General features: G+C 41.3%; 1 protein-coding gene across 1 annotated transcript in view; it reads right to left on the reverse strand.

Moving 5' to 3' along the window:
* The window catches only part of PALLD (palladin, cytoskeletal associated protein), a 268198-nt gene that overhangs the window by 23843 nt on the left and 222979 nt on the right, over nt 1-21376 (reverse strand). The window contains exons 10-13 of the mRNA XM_042983655.1: nt 17674-18354; nt 6991-7126; nt 3240-3338; nt 843-1064 (exon numbers count right to left, since the gene is read on the reverse strand). Of these exons, the coding sequence (XP_042839589.1) occupies nt 843-1064; nt 3240-3338; nt 6991-7126; nt 17674-18354 (1138 nt within the window). The remainder of the gene's footprint in view (nt 1-842; nt 1065-3239; nt 3339-6990; nt 7127-17673; nt 18355-21376) is intronic.

Below are 21376 nucleotides of genomic sequence, written 5' to 3' on the forward strand. Positions count from 1 at the left end.
TTCTGCCAGAAACTTAAGGATTTTAATCCATCCTGGACTAAATTTCGTATTAATTTCTCAGCTTTTGGCTCCATATCATGTGTTGAAGTAAATTTGGAGTTTCAATTTCTCACGGGTATCTTTTTTATTCTTTTCTCCCAAGTTCTAGGGAAAAGTGTAATCTGTGCATTGTTTTCTAGGCTAGTGAGCAGTTATTCTTGTCTCCATTTAGAGACAGGGCAATGCTTTATCTAGCATTTCCATGCATCTGTAGAAAGAGGGCTCCCATCTAGGTCAGCCTAGACCACCTGAGTGTCAGAAGTTCCTTTGATTATCCTTTCTCAACAGTATTCTGGCCTCTAGCCCCTTTATAAATACAGGAAGGCTTGGTTTTTTGTAGATTAAAGATCTGAAGTTTTTATAATCCATGGTAAACTTTATTTCTTTGTATGGTACACAGCATGGGGTTCGTGTTCAAGCCTGGCCACTCACCAGCTCCCTGACCTTGGGCAAGTTGATTAAACCTCACTGAGCATAGTTCAGTCATCAGTAATTTGGGAGTGACACTGATAATATCACATGAGGAATAAATGATGTAGGTGTATGAAAAGCTCCTTGTCAATTATTTAATTGTTATTCTCCTATTCTATTCTTTGAACCCAAACTCTACCCTTCTTCTGCTCTTTCTGGTTTCTAATGCCTCCTGAGGAAGGCCTTGAACTTAATAGTACTTTAAACATTTTACATCATGGGTACTGAGAAAGGTAGTCTGTATCTCTTCCTCCTATTATACATGCTGTACTTTTGAAGCCTAACTCTTCCTCAGAAAACAGGACTCTTAAAAAGCCATGTTTTTAGCTTACCTTTGGTTTTGGATTCCCAGTCACTCTGCATGTGAAAGTTACAGGCATTCCCTCAAAGATCTTGTAATGTTTCAGTTTCATCTCAAAGAACGGTGCCACTCCATTTTCCACAGGTGCATCCCCATATTGGACGTCATCACCTGATTCATCCACAGGAGACCTTTCTAGCCTGTACTCGATTTCACTGATGAGTCTCTGTTCACAGCTGGAGACTTTGTATTCCTACATCAGGTAAAAATAAAGGTCATGTTAGCAACCTCAGTTTCTTGTGGTACAATGTGTCTCATGAGTCTTACCCTCCCCTCCAATAAGGCACTCAGAAGACAGTGATATTTTTACCATGGAGCTTAAAAACAAGTCTGAGCCCAACTCAGTCCCATACAAAACAAAAAAACATCTGGAAGTAAGTATATATGATATTTCAAATTGTCTTCAAGTCTTATCATCCTCCTCCCCCAAAAAACTATGAAGATGAATTTCTTTCTCTGGTCTCTTGGGGGGTATGGGGAAAGAAAGAAAAAGGCAACAGCTTTATATTCTCAAACTGTTCATAAGAATAAAACCTGATGGAACACTGATTTCTTTCTGTAGAGTAAAAGCTGGTGGGGGGGGGGTGCAGCTCTTCAGAAGGGTAACAGTGCATGTGGCCAGCAGCTGCAATATTACATAGCATTTTATCAAATGAATAATGGGAAAAATGGCATTTCTTTTCATTCATAACAGTCCTCGGCCACAAAGCCTCTGAACTCCTCCTCAGCTGTGCAGCTATTAGGAACTATTCTCCACCAATGTTTCAAAGAAAAATGGGATTGGCAGTCTAGTCAAAACTGTGATTAAAAAGACAAAAACAAAGTACCCATCAACATCCTATGGTGATCAAGGTGGACCCTACAGTTCTCTTGCTTACAAAGCACAGTGAACACAAGGCAGCCCATTAGAAACTACTCTCTATTTAATTATAAATAAAAGATGTTCCAGCTAGGTTTTCCTTAAAGAAGTTATTCAACCTTTAAAAAGTTTGTCGTCTTGAGGGAAGAAATACAACAGTATGAATAAAACTGCAAATGAGTTGTTTTAATTACTATCAAATGAATCAGTTTAAGAATGGGCACATTTATCCCTAGAAAGGTACAACAAATGAGAAACAATTCACAGTTCAGAGTGTCCACTAGTGACAGAAGCAAATTCAAGTTCGTAAATGTATGACAAAAATCACACTGCAGTAATTTTGTTCATCTGATCTTAGACACTGGTCATAGTATTTACAATTAATATGTGGCAGGAAAGATAGATACACAGGCAAACAAAGAACACAAGATAACAGATACAGTGAAAGACCAGAAGGAGAAGAAAGGTGAAAAGCTTATTAACCTTTTGACCATCCAGAGGACTCCCTACAGAAGCATGAGGAGACCCAATTTCCTGTAATGGTAGAAAAAAAGAAGTGAAGACTAGTGACAGAAATAAGAATCTAGCAAGATATCTAGTTTTAAGTGAAATTTTTGCAGTAGCAATATTTAACACAGAAAAATCTTCAGATATTAAAGGCAGATCCATTTTTTAACATCTATAAGAGTTGACTTGATCATTTAAACAGGTTTTAAAACGCCTTCTTTAATCTTGAGACTACATTTGGAAACTCCAAGCAGAAACAGTGCAGATTATAAAACAGCTTACATCAAATCCATGCAGTGACTTTTTTGGGGGGAACAAAAATAGCATTTTAGGTTTTCTGCTGATTAGTGACTTACAAATGTATATGTGAAGGAAAATAAAGACATAATTTTTCTATAAATAGTTTACTTTGACTAAATATTCACTGGCTGTTTCAAATAATTTCAGTGAAATGTTTCTCCACACAAAAGGATTTTGTATGAAAGCACAGGACAGCAAAAACAGAAAGATACTTGAAAGGAGAATAAAGTGATCAACAGGAAGATAAAAAGAACAGTTATCACTGACTGCAGTAACTCTAGCAGTCACTTAACACACTGTTTGGCACATGGTATGTGCTCAATAAATATTAGCTATGACCTTGATTGATGATGTTAATACTGCTTTTCTTTGACTTGCCCTCTACTTCCTACAGAATTGGCCCCAAGAATAGTGGCCATGAAGACTATGGGGAGAGGGAACAGAATAATTATTATTTTTCTAAAAAGTCCAGATGGGGGTGCCTGGGTGGCTCAGTCGGTTAAGCGTCCGACTTCAGCTCAGGTCATGATCTCACGTTTCGTGAGCTTGAGCCCCGCGTCGGGCTCTGTGCTGACAGCTCAGAGCCTGGAGCCTGCTTCGGACTCTGTGTCCCCCTCTTTCTCTGCCCCACCCCTGCTTGTGCTGTCTTTCAAAAATGAATAAACGTAAAAAAAAAAAAAAAAGTCCAGATGAACACAGTACCTGATTAGCTGTTTCCTCTTCTGGCTCCTGAATATTAAAAACAGTTGCACTGTCAGCACCTAGTAATCGACGAGCCATTCTTTCTTCATATGTTAACCTCTAAACAAAGTAAGTCACAAAAAAGACAAAATTAGAAAAGTCATAATTATATACTGCCTGATGAAAAAGAATTTTATTTATTCATTTTTTTTTAAACTGAATTGAGAGAGACAGAGAGACCGAATCTGAAGCAGGCTTCAGGCTCCAGAGCTGTCAGCACTGAGCCCAACGTGGGGCTCAAACTCACGAACCATGAGATTATGACCTGAACCAAGTTGGAGGCTTAACCCACTAAGCCACCCACATGCCCCAAACACTTTTTAAAGTTTATCTATTTATTTTGAGAGAGAGAGAGCAAATGTGAGCAGGGGAGGGGCAGAGAGAGGGAGAGACAGAATCCCAAGCAGGTTCCATGCTGTCAGTAGCGCAGAGCCCGACATGGGGCATGAAACCACAAAGCATGGGATCATGACCTGAGCTGAAATCAAGAGTCAGAGCTTAACTGACTAAGCCACCCAGGCACCCTGAAAAAGAATCTTAAAAAATGAGTTTTGATATTTTCTGTAACTATTTTCCCCTCAACCTTCAGATACCTATATATAAAAGGAGTCTCTTTCTTTCCCTTCCTTCAGTTGTTCAGTCTGTCACCTTTCCTTCTGGTCTTTGTGGCTTAATATAGTGTTGGGATATGAGGTAACTAATCTTGAGAGCCACTGACTGATACAGCACAAATTTAAGGTGAATATAATAAGCAAACAAGGCAGAAACCACATAGGAAATATGTGTCATATACCAATCCTTAATGGTAAATATATAGAAAAAAGAGATATTCAAATAGCAAAGTATTTTTTTAAGGAAAGGTTATTTTCATAACCATCCACAGCTTCAGAACAGCCTGGTCAGCTCCAAGCCTCTGATAAGGAATTTTAGACAGCTGGCAGTGATGATCCTCTCTGTTTCGGGGTTCTCACCTCTAAAGGCACTTCCCAGGCTGTCTGTGTGGCAGGTGAAGGTAGGCAAATATAATAGTCCACAGAGAATGACTGCACACGGCTGAATTAGCAAAAGGACTGTGAGGGACACTTGCCAAAGCTAATCTCCACAATTCGAGATTCTACTCAGATGCAGATTGCTTGCCCATCAGGCAGAGAAAGTGGTAAAGTTTTCACGTCTAGCAGCCAGTGCTCTGGATCTGGCCAAAACATATTTGCGGGGCCATTCTTATGCCAACGTGTTTGTTCTGTCCAGTGGGCTGTTTCCTGCTTTTGAGTGTTGGTCCTAAAAAATCTTAGAATTGACAATTCTAGGAGGAACTTTCAGAGACCCTCTGTCCCATGAAGGGCATTTTACAAACAAGTGTTTTATTCAAAAGAGAGAATTCGTAAGACAGAATCTTAAAAGAAAAAATAGACAAGTTATTTCAGTAAGCTTCCAAACTTCTGAACATCGATGCAAATTCTATTGGAAACTCTCTAATCAGGAAAATATGTTGAATAAATTTACAGTTTCCAGTAATTGCTGGTTCTAGTCCCAGCTGAAACCGGGAAGTGAAACAAGTCAGTGCCAAATGACAAATAGTCCCGAAGTTCAAATTATTTCATTTACTGAAGAAGAGGCAGAATACAAGAAGAGGTAGAGGCAGGTGTTTCGTGCATGGGCTGTCTCAGGCCACTATGTTATTATTTAAATTAATTTTCTCACATCTGTTAAAGAATCATTGAATTCAAGTTTTCAAAAGGAGTTTTAAATACCTGCTCTCTTAAATGCCTCTAATGTTTTCATGGAGAGCTGTAGCAATATCAAAGGTAGGAGTGGAATATTTTCCACTCTGTTTCTTATAAGCAGAAATATCAGCTATTGATACTAACTCCTTTCCCACGATGTACTTGCTACCATTAAAAGCCAGATTTACTTCAGTTTTGTTTCTAAACCACTAGGCTATATGGCTATCCAAGCTCTGTCTACAGAGGACAAAAATAAGTAACAGAATAATATGCAACACTAGGAAAAAGTTGTCCTTTTAAACTCTCAAATGTGGAAATCCATGGAACTTGTGAATATCATTCACTGCTAAACAGATAAATATAAATATATAACATAATATACACAGTATGATATCACAGCCTATAGAAGTCTTAAGACTCTTTAACCAAGAGAATCTTAGCCCATAAGGAATATTTAAACAAAGGTCCAGAAAAACCCAAAAAACTGGAGAAATGCCTTTACCTGGCTTGAATAAGTTCCCGTAAGTATTTGCTTTAATCTTTCAAAGGCTTTCATTGACGGAGCAGGGAAAGCTTCCTGCATGTGTATTTACACATGCAATTACTTATTTCAGGGAAAAAATATTTCCCCTTTGTGAAAATCTTCTATTCTCAATGAAATGAATGACTAACACAAGATCTCATTAGAATTTTAATCTTCCTGAACTCAGATTAGGATGCCCTAACAATTAAAAGCAGCATTCAGCATCCCTCCTCTATCCTCCACCTTTCTAATCAAACATGGTCTGTTCTCACATTTTTATTTATCAATGTGAGATAATTAAAATTCCTGGAAAACATTTAACATAGAGAGCTTTCTACTCTGAAAAAGGTATCTGAGAGGGAGATTTTATACAAAGAGGCCCTTTTCTTCTACTTAAGAGCCAGGCAAATTTTTCCAGTGGCAATTCCAAAATAAAGCCACAAAAGGCTCCTTTCCTTCACCTGGGAAATCTTATTTGCGAGACTTGTTCTTCCTGTCCCCTTAAAAATAACCTGGATGTGGTAAGAGGAGGGTCAGTAAAAAACAAAAAAAAACAAACTGATGAGGAAACATTTAAGTCCAGTGGAGGAATTATCTATCAATCTATCTATCTTTAATTTTTTTTAATGTTTATTCATTTTTGAGAGACAGAGAAAGAGCATGAGTGGGGGTGGGGCCGAGAGAGGAGACACAGAATCCGGAAGCAGGCTCCAGGTTCTGAGCTGTAAGCATAGAGCCTGACGCAGGGCTCGAACTCATGAGCTGTGAGATCATGACCAGAAGTCGAATGCTTAACTGACTGAGCCACCCAGGTGCCCCAAATCTACCATACAGATACTATACTAAACCTACTCTACAATTCTGCCCCCTTAAAATGTAATTCTTTTTTTTTTTTCTTGAGTTTAGTTGTCTGGCTTTGACAAACTAGAACAATATTGTAGAACAAGCATTACTCCTTCATTACTGAATCATTATCTATTTATGGTCTAGTAGGACAGTCCTGGACTTCAGGGGTTGTTTCCTTAGTGAGGATAGTTTTTCTGTAGAAGCAGTACAGGTCTCAGAATCCAGATTCTCCTTTTGGTAGATACAAATCATTCCAGAGCACGCCTTCCCCCTCCTACCCAGCCCAGGTCTGTTCCTTTTTCTTTGTAATGTTGCAATTCCTCCTTTGTTTTACTCCCCACCTTAAAATCAGACTTTCCTCTTTATCTCCAACTTGCTATCTTCACTCCCAGAATGTTTTTCATGAATAGGAGGAAACAGTGAAGGCTGAGTAGAGGGAAGCCTTTCTACTTTCCTCCCTTTCCCCCAGATTCAGGCCATAATGCTAAGAAGAACACCGAGGTTTAGGGGTAATGAAATCATTTCATGGACAGATTGCAAGAACCTAAGTCAGGGAAGAGCTCTCTGATGTGGGTAGGCTAATATTCCAAGTACAAGCCCCAAATCTGTCTCTCCATACCGGCTGGCCATTGTTCAGGAGGTCCTCCTTGAAGCGAAGTTTTCGTTCCAGGTCTTGAATGACAGCATCCTTTGTGCCTTGAATCTCCTCATCAGAAGCTATTCTAGCGGTTCTATTGACTTTCTTTGGAAATCCCCTGTAGGACAAAAGCACAAGACAGTATGGTCAGTTGTCAGGCATTCAAGTTCAACAAAGAGAGTACAATGTATCAATGTATCCCACTCTTTTCTAATGTTACATCTATTCCAACTAATTATGGAAGGAACCATGAAAGCTGCTTGCAGTGTTCAGGTAACACTAATTGGAACCAGCTTTCAGAGAAAGTGGAAATGCCTTAGGGAGTGTGTCTCAGGTGGTCAGATACATGCCAAGGATAGGGCAGGCCTGTGCTTCAGTCCCAGGGAGGCAGCAATGTAAAGTGAAAAGACAACGATTTGTAATCACAGGTTTAAAATCTGGCTCTGCCTTGGATTAGGTTTGTGACTTTGGATTAGTTTCTTAACATGTTTTATAAACAAATATAAAATATATGCCATATAGGGCTGTTGAGAAGAGTTCAAAGAGAACATATTTCTTTCATACTTCCAGAAGTTCAGTCCTTCTGATCCTTTGTAATCAACTTATTCAACAAGAGTGTCTAGCTCATTCTAAGCAAATATCGTTTGTTACCTTCCCTTCTATCCTGATTTGATTAGAGGAGGCCAATGTTATAAAAGGTCTATTTTATACTAACGGGCCCTGGAAGGTCTGCAGGCTCCGCTCTGCCTGGCACTCCCCAAGCCTCCTAAACCCCCTGGAGAGCCTAGGGCTCTCAGGTGACACCTCAGAATGTTTCTTTCCAAGGGCAGCAACAACGTCGGAACACGTGAGCCAGGGGTCGCTGGGGCTGGATGCTTGATGGGTGTGGTATCGCTTTTGTTGGTGCTGTAAGCAATTTGCTTCCCACTTCTCTTCCTTTGCCCTCACAGGGCTGTGAGTAAAGATGCAAGAGAAAGAGAATACTATACAATAGTGAAAATGAGTGACTCATAGCTACCCTATCACCAAAGATGAATCTCAAAAACATAATGCTGAGCTAAAACAAAGCCAAGTTGAAGAATACATAAAACATGCTTCCAATTATAAACATGCAAAAAGCTAAGCAGTCTTCTGCCAAGGTAGGGGTTCTCAAAGGGTGGTCCCTGGCCAGCAGCTTCCGCATCACCTGAGAAACTGTTAGAAATGCAGATTTTTGGACTCACTCCACACCTGCTGAGTCAGAAACCTTGGGGTTAGGGTCCAGCAGTTTGTGTCTTAACAAGCCCTCCAGGTGATTCTGATTCATAAAAAAGTTTGAGATATAAACTTAGGGAAACACACATATATAAACCATTAAGACAAGAGAAGGATTAACTCTGAAATTCAGGGTAGTATCTTCTAGGGATAGTTGTGGATACGACTGGGGAGGGTCATGTGGGGAACCTTCAAAGATACTAGAAACAGGTATGACTTTTATTATTATTCTTTTAGACTATATATATACATTGTATATGCTTCCTCATTTAGATTATATGTTTTATGATAAGACATTTCTAAGTTAAAAAAATGGTTTACTGCAAATAATGAGTCAAGGCATCCTGTGCCTGATACCACCTTGCTGATATGGTAGAAAGCACTAGTAAGGCTGAGGATGTCATTTAACACTGAAGTTCACCAAACCCTCTGCTTCTCACCATTGCACCCCAAAATGCTGGGAACAGCCAATCACTAAATATGCAAGAGAAAGCATAAGCATCCTGTAACAGCTGTGTACTCGGCCCTCATCAGTAATACTCTGAGCCCTGAGGCCTGGGCTCCTCCGGTCTATTCCCCTTTGTTTCCTTGCAGAGCTTCCCCTGATTTTGCTGGGTGTTCACCCCTCAGTGTGACCACCTTCCCAAGGTGACCACCTCCCCAAACTCAGGGGTGAGTGATCTAAGTTAATTTGAGTGGTCCCCATCTCCTGGACGGTGATTAGTGTAGCCAGAGACCTGTGATGGAGCCCTGGCCAGTGAGATTGGGGAAATGAGGGTGGGAGAGGGGGAGGTGCTCTAGCTAAAAATTTCTCATCTCTAAAAAGAAGCACACAGGAAGAAATACACCTCTTCTTTCAATGGCTGCCATTATGTCAAAAGGAAATGCGCAAAACTGCTGCAGCCATGCTGACCACAAGGGGCTAATGATGACAGTCTGGAAGGACAGAGACCCTGGAGCCCTTAACCCACCGTGGAACTGCCTGACCCCATACTAGTTATGTAAATCAATAAACCATGTGCATTTAATCTTGTGATACCTATAACAGAAACTACCCTGACAGCTTTTCCAGGTCCTTTCTTTCTAGTCACTTGCCCCAAAGTTCAAGTGGGAGGGTGTTAAACATTGGTATTAAAGAAAATACTGTGATATCCTGTGTTTGAATATCAAGAACGAGGTCAAACTTCATTGTATCTTACTCACTGGGAGTTGATCTTGAATTTTAAGGAGCTGGGCAGTGAAGCTGTGACATATTAACAACAAGAGCCATAGAAATAGTGATTTTTAACCTCAATTTTTAGGACCATATAATTGGTTAACAAAAATGTGCACACATTGCCAGCTTCCCTGAGCTGGAGCCTTTCTCCCTTCCTTTTTTTCTCAAGACAGTGTCATCAGCCTTCAGGCTTCAGTTTTTTGTCTCCTTGGAAAGGAGGACCCTGACCCAGTCTACCCATGTTGTATTGTAACATGTTTGTTATCTTCATAGCACCTATCAAAGTTTATTAATGTACGTTCTTTTTAAATTGTCCCTCTCTCACCATGCCTTTTTTGTTCATGACAATGCCTGCCAAACAGCAGATCCTCAAATAACATTCATGGAATTAGTGAATGGACGCACTATCTTCACTTCTGACCTCTCTCTCCCCTCCTCAGGCAAGAAAAATTATGCCAAAGCCATCCGTATGATCAAACCACATGTAAATAAGTTAGGCTCAGAACAAATACAAATTACATAGTTTTGGGGAAAAAAAAAGTTCTACACTGCTTTTGACTAAAGCCTTACATCTGAGAACTGGAAGAGGTAGGTTTTGAAGTCACCTGAAAGGCAACATTAAAGCTAGCTCTGTGTTACATCACTTATTATTGGGAACACACAGGTTCCCATTATTTTACACTTGACAACATAAATGAGTTGCACAACTCCGTGATGATGAGCAGCCTCTGATGACAGAAGCTTCACTGTGTTTCTGCAGGCAGAATACACTGAGAGTCATGTTCCTTGCACCAATAAGAAAGAAAGGGGCAAAGGGCGGCTATCAAGGGCAGAACAGATCATCTAAACAATATAAACAGGGAACTGCTTTTGTAAAAGACGGCCCCAAGTCCCCTTGAACAAGTAAACACCTGTCTATTCACAACAGAATAAGTCCTGTTGCTTAAAAAGCAGTTCTCAGTATCTTTGACTCTTTAAGGGACCTGAGAACACCTGCCCTAGGACATTTCATAGAGAAGCCATTCACCTTGGTTTGGATCCCTGCCACCCAGGTATTATACTGTTTCAAAGAGTACAATTAAAATTACTCTTTGACCCAAATACAAACCCTGGCCATTCTATATTTCTCTTAACAAGGTGATTCCCTAAATGTATCAAGATCACAAGCATTAGAAGAGCATTTGCTTCATCTCTATTCCCCGCCATTTTAAAGACATTTTCTTTGACTCACAGAATTTAAGGTACACATAATTTCTTGGTTCTGAACAATTAACACTGAAATCAAATCAATCAACTAAAAGATTTTTAAATGTCTAACAGTCACTGACAAATATTACTGAGTATACAGCAAGGCACAATGCTAGGCAAACATCAATATGAGTTCTGTTAAGCCTGAAATTCAACAGTTGGTTTGTAAGACAAGCGATTGTGTCACCTGATGACATCTTGGAATTCTAAGCAGAAGCTCTATATATAAAAACAAAAAATAATAAAACAAAAGCTACATCACTGGTAGTCCCAACACTACTCTATGTGACAAGAAGATAGCCAAATCCTAACAGGTGGCCTTTGATCTCAAGGGGCTGATAAGTTGGAGAATAAATTAAGGAATAAACTATGTCATGGTGATTCTAGGTGCAATAGGAGTAAAAAAAGTAGGAAAGAACGCTGGCTAGACTGACTGCAGAGGCTCTGTGAAAGAGGCAGTATCCAGGATCTTGAACCATCATAAGGATGTAGACAGGTGGTTGGAGGGGGGGGGGGGGGAAGGAATTCTGAATCAGCATGACTAAAGGTGTAGAAGGGACAATCTCTTATTTTTTACTCCCTAAAACACTGGGGCTTGGGCTAGTTACTTATGTCTATGTGCCTCAGTTTCATCCTCTGTAAAGTGTAAAATGTGGGTATTAATAGCATGTACCTATAGGGTTATTAGGAAAATGACATGAACTAATACATATTGAGTATTTAGATTGTGCCTGGCATACTAAGAGGGGCTCTGGAGAGGCCAACAGAAACTACCCAGTAGGGAAGTGAATCACAGAGATGAAACTGGCCAAGGAGAACGGAATGAAAGACATAAAGGAGTTTAAAAAGATGCCAAGAACGCTTGACCAATTTCCAAAAAGGTGCAAATAACCTTTATTGATTGGCTTTTTCAGTGTTCAGCTGTGTTCTGAGTGCTAGCAATACCATGTTTATTTTCCTGTAAAACTAAGGGACTGAACTCAGAAAAATTATATTGTATGGTGGGGATGGCAGAGAGAGAAAGGAAATAGAAAAGTGAAAGGAAGGGCATAGCAGGAGGTGGTAAGTGCCATGAAAGGACGGGAGTGTGAGTGGATGACTGTATTACACAGTGCAGTCAATCACAGGTCAGAGGAGATGACAGAACCATTGAGGCCCAAGTGACAGAGTGAAGACTAGAGGGAGAGCAAGGCAGTGCAAAGGTCTCAGGGCCTGAATGAGCGTGGCAAGGTCAACAGGGCATTGTGAACCCTGAGAAAAGAGGGGTAGGACACAATATTTCTCATCCTTGTTTTAATACGGAACCTTTTTTTTTTCAGAGAGTATCTTATTTGGACTAACATAATTGAGAAAACACTTCAAGCAACTGTGTTAAAAACTGAGCACAGAGTTAAGGGTTCCTATATAATGTTACAGTAGAAAAGAAAAATAGTTGTAAGTTTTTGAGGCAGAGCTTTGGCAACTGAGTTTGTTTTCCTGTAAGACGAATTCTTTGTTGGAGCCTAATGTAAGATGGCTGTGGCTGGTTCTCCCCAGTGGCACCACTTTTGATAAATGAAGAGCAACAACTCATTAGGAAATTTTAACAAGAGAATTTGATGACAAAGAGGTGATCTCCTTTCATGATGGTTTGTACAATTAAAAATGAAATTGCTTAAATGCTTATTCAAAGTAAACTGTTACTAAAACCACAACTCTTCACAAAAACTCATGCTCAGAAGCAAATCTTAACCAGTAAACAATTCATGCAAGCCTCCCACACGAAATATAAATACTTCAGTGTATACACAATTCAGCCCAACTGTGCAAAAAATATTACTGATCTGTTTACTCTAGCTTAAACAGTAAGTCACTTAACATTTTAAAATAATATTCATGTGGTTGGGGGTAAAAACTTCTTAAACACACACACATGCATCTGGAAGGTAAAATCTTCCAGATTCAAACACCACCAAATCCTGGGAGGTTTTCTTTCTTTTTCTTTTCTTCTTGGCTACTGAATAATCTTGAAAGCGTCCTGCCCTTGATACAACTTCTGAAAGTCCTCTTATTCTCCTCTTCTCATATTCAGTGATATCTAATAATAACTAAACTCCACAACATTTCAGAGGAAGCAAAATCATTAACATGTTGGCATTTAGGTATCCCTCATATCCACGAATGTAATATGTGAATTAATATATGAAAGAGCCCAAGATACCCAAACTGAATTTTTGTATATCAATTCTATTTTCTTACTAAATTCTATGACAAAGCCCAAGCTGTTAGAGTACAAATGGATAAATTGAGCTCTTAAAGGAAAATAGGTGACTTTATAAAAATATTACGTTCTCTTCACGTTACCTTTTGGGTTCTTTAAAGGATATACTGACACATGTGTGTTCACTATACCTACTTGGTACAGAGCCATCTGAGATGAGCAGGTCTGATTCTGACCTGTTCCTGGGGCAGACATTTCAGCAGATCATCATCAGTCACAGCAGACCCCGAAAACTTGCCTACTCATTTGTTAGGAAATACTTGCTCAGAATTGGATGCAACTTTCTGTGCAATCCTCTAGGATACTAGACATTAATGAACCCAATAATGAGACCCTGGGAAGGTCCTCAACCCCTTTGGGCCTCTGCCTCTGATGGGGAGCGACAAGGCCCCCACCTACCCCCACCTACCTGTTTCCTGCAAGGGGGGAGAAAGACAAGAATGAGATAATGTCTGCAGAGTCCAATGCAGCTTTTGTCTTTTCTGTTAGTTACTATCTAACCACTATCTTGACTTCAAAACTGCCTAAAACACAAATAAATCTTTACAAACTGTTTCTTAAGACTTAGGGGATTTTGTTTTGTTGGTCTGCAGCCGTTTTCTTTAATCAAGAAATAGCAGACATCAGACTTAACTGAGATCAACCTGGGCAATACAGCCAAGGTTAAGTCACTCCCTCTTTGCTTAGGCTTATTCCAGAACCCTGGGGAATCGCTTCACCTCTTGGTGCCCTCACCTTGCATGTAGAGTGATGATAGTGTCCCCACCTACCTGTTTCTTATAAATCAGGGTGAAAGAGAAGGACAATGAGATAATGTCTGTAAAGAGCTGGGCGCCTACAGAATAAAAGCTCTCATTAATACATGTATATAAAAGCTCTTATTGACACACGATTTAACTTTGGACAAACATGGGGTATCACTTCAAACCAAAGGCCTCCTTATACAAAGGAAGCAATTAAGAGAAGGAAACATCGTAGCACTGTGGCTATATGGCACTCCCTTATGAGAACACATTGTAGGAATGTGAAGATGGGCAAAAAATGCAGTGCCAACAAGCGCCAATCTCGTTCTCGGGGACAGTTCTGACCTGCTTCACCACAAGACTTGGTACAGCCACTCAGAGACCAGCAGAGACAGACCTGCTGCACTATTCCTAGGTGGCGTTCCTGAATCCTCTGGATTGCCACCATTTTGCAGGGCTGATTTGCAGGAACAGGCTTACAGCAGTGGAAGCTGTAAAACCAACTATCAGCGACTGAGAGGGGAATAGAACACACTAATTTTAATCAAAGTGCAAACAGGCTTCTTTCTAAGGCATCTTTTCTCCTCATTGCCTCCATCTGAAAAATTTAGTCAACTTAACATTTGTGTCTGTCAACAGCTTTGAGAAGCTGCTGGTGACCCCAGTAACCCTCGGGAAGAATGAAGCTGTTTGAAGAAAGGAAGGCACCAGGGGAACTGGATGTGCAGAAGTTCCCAAACCACAATCAGCCAACAACCAAATACTGTTGTTGCGAGTCTGACCGCAGCCCACTGTCACCGGCCTTCTTGACCTTGTGGTCTATCACTGGCATCCAAGGCCTTTGTTTCCTGACTTGACCTCTGCTACCCAGACATGTGAGAAACAGAACCTTATCTCCACAGACTATTTAAAAACAGTGCGTGACCTTTCACGAATTAAAACAAAGACACTGCTAAACAAACAGAATAAAACAACTAGTATGCAACTGATGATTAAGAAAACTAAGATAAGTGACATTTATATGTAAGATTTTGGTAAAACAAGGAGGGCAAAGAAAAAATACCGTATTTCTGCTTACTGAATCATGTATAATCAATCTACTTACCGGCGCTTGAGAAATATGGCAAAACCATTCAACTTGAGAAACCATACATATAAGCAAAACTGAATTTGCTATCATAATCACAAATTCCCAGTGAAGTATAAGTGAAAGTAATTTAAAAGATTCATTTGACAACAGTTGGCCAGTTCTTACAAGTTCAAAGAGGTCAGAAATTCGGTCTTGGGCAAATCATTTGGATTATTGTGAAGGATAAAAGCTAACTTTTCATTTTAAAAACAAAATTTTTAAATTTTTATTTATTTTTGAGAGGGAGAGAGAGAGACAGAGCATGAGCAGGGGAGAGGCAGACAGAGAGAGGGAGACACAGAATCCAAAGCAGGCTCCAGGCTCTGAGCTGTCAGCACAGAGCCCGATGAGGGGCTCGAACTCACGAAGCGTGAGATCATGACCTGAGCTGAAGTTGGACGCTTAACCGATCGGGCCATCCAGATGCCCCAACTACATTTTCATTTTTAATTCAGAATACAAATGAGGGATCCCACAAAATACTAGAGGAAAAAATATGTTCCAAAAGTCACATATATCGAATCAGAAGGGTGAATTCTTCAGATATGTATGATTTATTAGCAAAAGGAAAAATTCCTTGAAGACGAAAGGGTAACTGTATAATAAGGGCTTACTGGACCAGCACAGAGCTAAAAATCTGTAGCCTGCTACTGCCACTTATCTTTGGTGTCACAGTGTCTATCTTTGGGTACAGTTTTCCATAGGAGCCACAAAATTAGCATGGCTTCTCCATTAATTTTTAAGGAATGGCAGGAGCTGCTAGAATTTTTAGTGATAACAATTACACAGTATTTTACTCCATAAAATTAATAACTGTGATACATGTTGATAAACAAATGCTTCTATTACTTGAGGTATGCTCTTGAAGTTGCATACCTTCTTAAGAGAATTTCAAAGATCAGAATAAACTATTATTTCTACTTAAGAGGATAAAAGACTATCTACGATGATAAAAGGCATGACCACCCAACACCACTGAGGAGAAATATTACACAGATGAGTACTTATCTTCCTGGGAAGCAAGGTTTGGTACCATTTCCTAGTAAGAGGGACAAAACAGTGTCCTGCAACAAATTACCACTTTTTGGATCTAACAGTGAGCTTCTTTGTGGCAAGATAATACTTCATTTCCTAGCAGCCAAATAAAAGAAAACAAAAAAGTAGGAGAGAAAAAGCAAGTTTTCTCAGGCAAGTTGACTCACTCAACTTTCAGTAGAAGCCCATTATCACAACATTACTATACAAACTCTCCTCCTTTATTCTATTTACATATTCATTTGACTGAGGTTTTTCCAATACGGATTCGAGAAGCCAGATTTCAAATATAGAATTCATATAATCGACATTTAGAAAGTGCTTATCAAAACATGATATTGCTACCTGAAGCTCCTTCATACACCTTGTCAAAGTCAAACATAGCAATGCTCATCTCTAAGGTGGTGTTAGTACATCCGAGAATGGAAAACTTTTTCATATCAATGAAAATAACCTGAATTAAGGTCTTCTCATTATTTTTTTTTCTTTTTTTTTTTTTTTGAGAGACTGGGTGCAAGCATGAAGGGAGGAAGGGCAGAGTGAGAGGGAAGGAGAGAATCTTAAGCAGGCTCCACACCCAGTGTGGAGCCCAACGCAGGGCTCGATCTCATGGCGGTGAGATCATGACCTGAACGGAAATCAAGAGTCGAACACTTAACCAACTGAGCCACCCAAGGGATGCCCCTCATTTTGTTCTTCAGTAGGGTTTCCTTCTCGCTCTGGACAATATTGGGATTCTGGGAGACTCTGAAGTAGGATCTGAGTTTATTTCAGAGATGTGGGAAATGTCTTGACCTTTGCTGATGTGTACTTGTGTTGAACTCTTCAGTGAAATGAGCATGTGCTAGCTTTTAGTCATCGACAGTATGTGCTAAACACCTACGTTATATATTTCTTTTGAGGGCTTTAATGTACTCTTGTAGATGTTATCTTATTTATCCTCATGGATTTCCTACTTAAAGATTTCAGATGGCTGCCACATCACTGTGACATAAGGGAAGACAGGTATTTAGATAATCTGCAAATAGAAAGACTGAGTTGGAGGTTCCATGTAGTTTACATAGAGATCACTGTCAGGGACAGAACCGGCACGGTCACTTCTTCACTACATTGCACACGTCCTCACTCACGTGCATCAATCACACAAAGACACGTACACGTTTTCCTCTCTTCCGCTCAATCACTACGTCTACGTAAAGGCTGGCTTTTTAATTCTGTTAATTTAGATAATTCAAAAACATGAAACGTACACTTAATAACCCACCCCCTCCACGGTTATTTTAATACTGATCTCAAATATCTGGATAGTTTGTTGGTTAGTGCATGGATCTGAGGTCAGACAGACAGGAACTCAAATCTCAGTTCGGGGGCTAATGTGCCCCTGAGCAAATTCTTTAATTACTGGAATCCTCAGCCCTAAGTGGGGCAAGGACACCTCTCAGGAGTGTAGCAAATGAGGTAACATCCGTGAATTGCTTAGCACGACGTCCTATATAGTAGCCAACGCCACTACCGTCAAAATCATAGGCGCACCGCATAGACTGGGTAGTTTCTGAGCAGAATCTTGTATTGCTTAATGCAGAATAGAAAGTACTGACTTGGCAACGGTAAGGTAGCTGAACAAGAAGAGTCTGGGAAAGCTGCTGTGGTAAGAAGCTAAACACCAGCTGGATGGAAATTCGTAAAAAAGGCCCAGGGCTACCCCTGGGTTGCGGATCAGGGGGCACTGCCCCGCGAGCTCAGGGGGCGGGGCAAGCGGGGGCGTGGGGCTGTCACTCACGCGGGGGTGACGCCCTTGGGCAGGCCCAAGGCGTTGACGGCCGCCGGGGCAGGCTGCGAGGGCAGCAGGGCGCTGAGGAAGGCCGCGGGCGTCTGGCTGTGGCCGAAGCGGGCTGCGGGCGAGGCGCACATGGACGCCGGGCCCGGGCTGGGAAGCGGCGGCGGAGGCGGCGGCAGCGGGAACACGTCGGGCACCGGGAAGGCCGTCGTCGGGCTGAAGACGGGGGGCGGCGGCGGCGGGGGCGACGGCGAGGACGGGCACCACGGAGCCTCGGCCTCGGCGCCACCGAAGGGCTGTGCGAAGGGCGGCGCGGGCGCGCGGCCGAACTGCTTCAGGGTCGGGGACATGGGCGACGGGAGGCTGGAGGAGCTGGGGCTGGAGGCCGGCGTGCCGTGGCCCGACGCGGGGCCGAGGTTCTGCGCCGCGATGAACTGCTTGGGGCGCGCGTAGTTGAAGGAGCCGGAGGACTGCATGGCGGGCGCAGAGCGGGAGGCGAGCGTGCTCATGGGCTCCGGGGAGGCGGGCGACGCGCAGGCCGCGAGCTCGGGGAAGGCGGGCGGCGGCGGGAAGGGCGGCGAGGGCGGCGCGCTGCGCGGGGCGCCGGCAGGCGGGGGGTGCCGCGCGCTGGCCTCCTGCTCCAGCCGGACCTGGTTCTGCAGCTGCTGGATTTTCAGAGGGTCCCTGAGGGGAGACAAAAGCGACACCTTCAGAGAGGGAACTAGGGGAACGTTCGTGCGAGGCAGTGAGGATCACTTGTGGACGTAACTCCCCACGAATGGCAGCTCCAGGCCACACCCGGTCGGAGTTAGGCACCGGTTAGTAGCCTCACGTGTGCTGCCCGTTATGGATTGTGGACAAAGCGCTAGGTTAACTAAGCGTAACCGGTTATCTCAATGTCTAATTGAAGTTTTACCCAAGATGATCCAAATCAGTTTACAAATAAATCTCAGGGATGGAAATTTTACGTCTGACTCCCAGGGGCCGTATTTCATTTGAATAGAACCAGAAATATGAAGAGAAAAATTTCCGACAGGAGTTCTCGGTCCTCTGGTTTGCTCAATTTTTTGGAAGAAAATTCTATCATAATGAGAAAGTTAAAAGAAACATTTAAGTTGTTTTTGGAAGATCTAGCTTCATCCAATTTGCCTATTTTAGTGCTATCAACTGCATTTTTTTTTTAATTTTTTTTTTAACGTTTATTTATTTTTGAGACAGAGAGAGACAGAGCATGAACGGGGGAGGGTCAGAGAGAGGGAGACACAGAATCTGAAACAGGCTCCAGGCTCTGAGCTGTCAGCACAGAGCCCGACGCGGGGCTTGACCTCGCGGACCACGAGATCATGACCTGAGTCAAAATCAGATGCTTAACCGACTGAGCCACCAGGCGCCCCTCAACTCTGCATTTAATAAATACCACATGGTGATTTCCACTTTAATTCCTGCATTTGTTACCTACAAAGACATATGCAAAATTTACTATCACCAGAATTTTAGACTCTGAACTGCCAATTATTTATACAAACCTTAATACACACCGATATTTTGTGCCATGTCTAAAATACACAAATGACACCTATTTTTAATATGCAAGTGTTCAATAAGGAATAAATTACAATAATTATTAATAATAATAAATAATGCAGTTTTAATTCCCCAAGTACTTTCCATCGAGAAGAGATAGTCTGAATTTTAGATTTTACAAAAGAAGTTAGTAAGCAGCTAACAATTAGCTAAAATCTTTTACTCAAGCTTTCCTAGTTAGCTGAATTTTACATCCAAGACATTTTTAATTCAGTGCACCAATGGCTGTCAAAAGAAACTTCAACAGAAGGTGGCACTGTAACAACCAGATAAAGCAATCATGAATAGGTAAAGCTAACTTTGCTCTTAGCTTTAAACCTTTGGAAACTAAAACACAAAACCCCCAATTTAATTGTTTAATTAATTTAATAAAATTTAATGTTATTAAACAATGAAATTATTGAATTAATTTAATTATTAATTATTTAATTTTCAAAATCAAGCTTTTAGAGATTCAGAGCAATAAAAGGAATTGAAGTTGCTGACAGTAAAAAAAAAAAAAAACCCAAAAGGATTTTAGCTCTGTTAACAAGTATCATTAGATGTAGGAACATCCTTCCCTTGTTTTCCATTCCCTTCTATAATTATCCAGTAAACTGATTACACTTAAATCCACAAAGAGAGCAAGAAATACTTTCCTGGGAACTGAAAAGTATATATTAGGTGGTTCTAGTGTGTATATGAAGTATAAGGATGATTCTATATGTTTAATCTGTGCAGAGTATCAAAGATTTCAACACCAAAGAACTTTGTGGGGTCAGTCCTGTGGAACTTAACTGGAGCGTTTTAAAAGGACTTTTAACTGGAGCGTTTTTAAAGCTGGAGCATTTTTAACTGGAGCGTTTTTAAAGCCATGACACTGCTAGGATTCACCAGATGCTGAGTGCCAGATGTCAGTGTGGTTTGGGTCCACTGTCCAGCACATGTGTTCCTGCATTCACGTATTTAGAACTGGCCCAGGAATAGAAGGCATAAAAAACCACCCAACAGCTCTAAACCCCATCATCTAGTGCTCATCTTGAATCCCCAAATCTCCTTTCTGATCTCCCTGCCTGTTCTATCACCTTCTTATTTCCTACTTATGCATCCTAGTCCTCGAATGTTCATCTTCAACGTTTGGCTGAGTGCACCTGAACTGGGAGTCATCCGCATGGCCCTCCTCAGAGGCACTGCTGCCCTACTCTGGCCAGCTGGGCTCACCACAGCCAGAGCCTCCGATGTGTTTTAAGGTATTTTAAGCTCGGCCTGGCATCAGCAAATAACTGCGTGTGGTGGCTCCAGCAGGGTTGCTACAGACAACATATCGTTCCCTATATCTAGTGTGAGGACTCCTCTGCCCCAAGATTAGGGAGTGGCTCTGGGAAGCCAGTCTTCAAAGAAGCCAGGGCAGGAAAGCCCAGACCACCACTGTATTCTAACTCTCCTGGGGTCAAGCCTACTCATTCGGCCATTAAAACAACCACCAAGTTTGTTAACCCATGTGGGCTTAAAGCTGCTGACATGCTTTTAGACAGTTCAGTTCAAGAAAGTATTAATACAGCATTTCACAAGAAATGAACAGGCATTACAGTGATTTGGCTACCGACAGATGCTGCATCAAAGAACTCTGCTAGGGTTTCTACTCCCCCATTTTGCACTGGAAGAAGAATAAAATATGCAGGGAACTGGAGAGGTGGGAAGGGAAGTAAAATAGTTATTCTGAATCAGTAAGTGTCTGACTTGATTTCTGGCAGATCATCATATTTTAAAGAATACTGGAGTTAAATGGATCTAAAACCTGGACTCTGAGGTGATGAAATGCACAGTTCTAAGTCATTTTCTTCGTCCTCATTAAGTTACAAAGGGAATGAGAGGTTCCAGAAAAGCCTTTGGAAGTTACTTTAAAAGATATACTATAAAAAGTCATCACTTTTCTGGTTTCCCCATTTTTTTTTCTGCTTTTTTCTGAAAATGAAACTTAACTTCTTGGAAATACTGGGTAAAGGTTGAACTGTTAGGCTTAAAGAGTTCTGGGAAGCCCTACTCGCAAGGACAGCACTTTGAGCATCATATTAAAGTGTTTGGCTTTGCACAACTACTCCATCAACCAACACCTCCCCCGCCTCCAGCCTTTTTCCCCTTC

The sequence above is a fragment of the Panthera tigris genome, chromosome B1 (assembly GCF_018350195.1).
Source record: "Panthera tigris isolate Pti1 chromosome B1, P.tigris_Pti1_mat1.1, whole genome shotgun sequence".
NCBI lineage: Eukaryota > Metazoa > Chordata > Mammalia > Carnivora > Felidae > Panthera > Panthera tigris.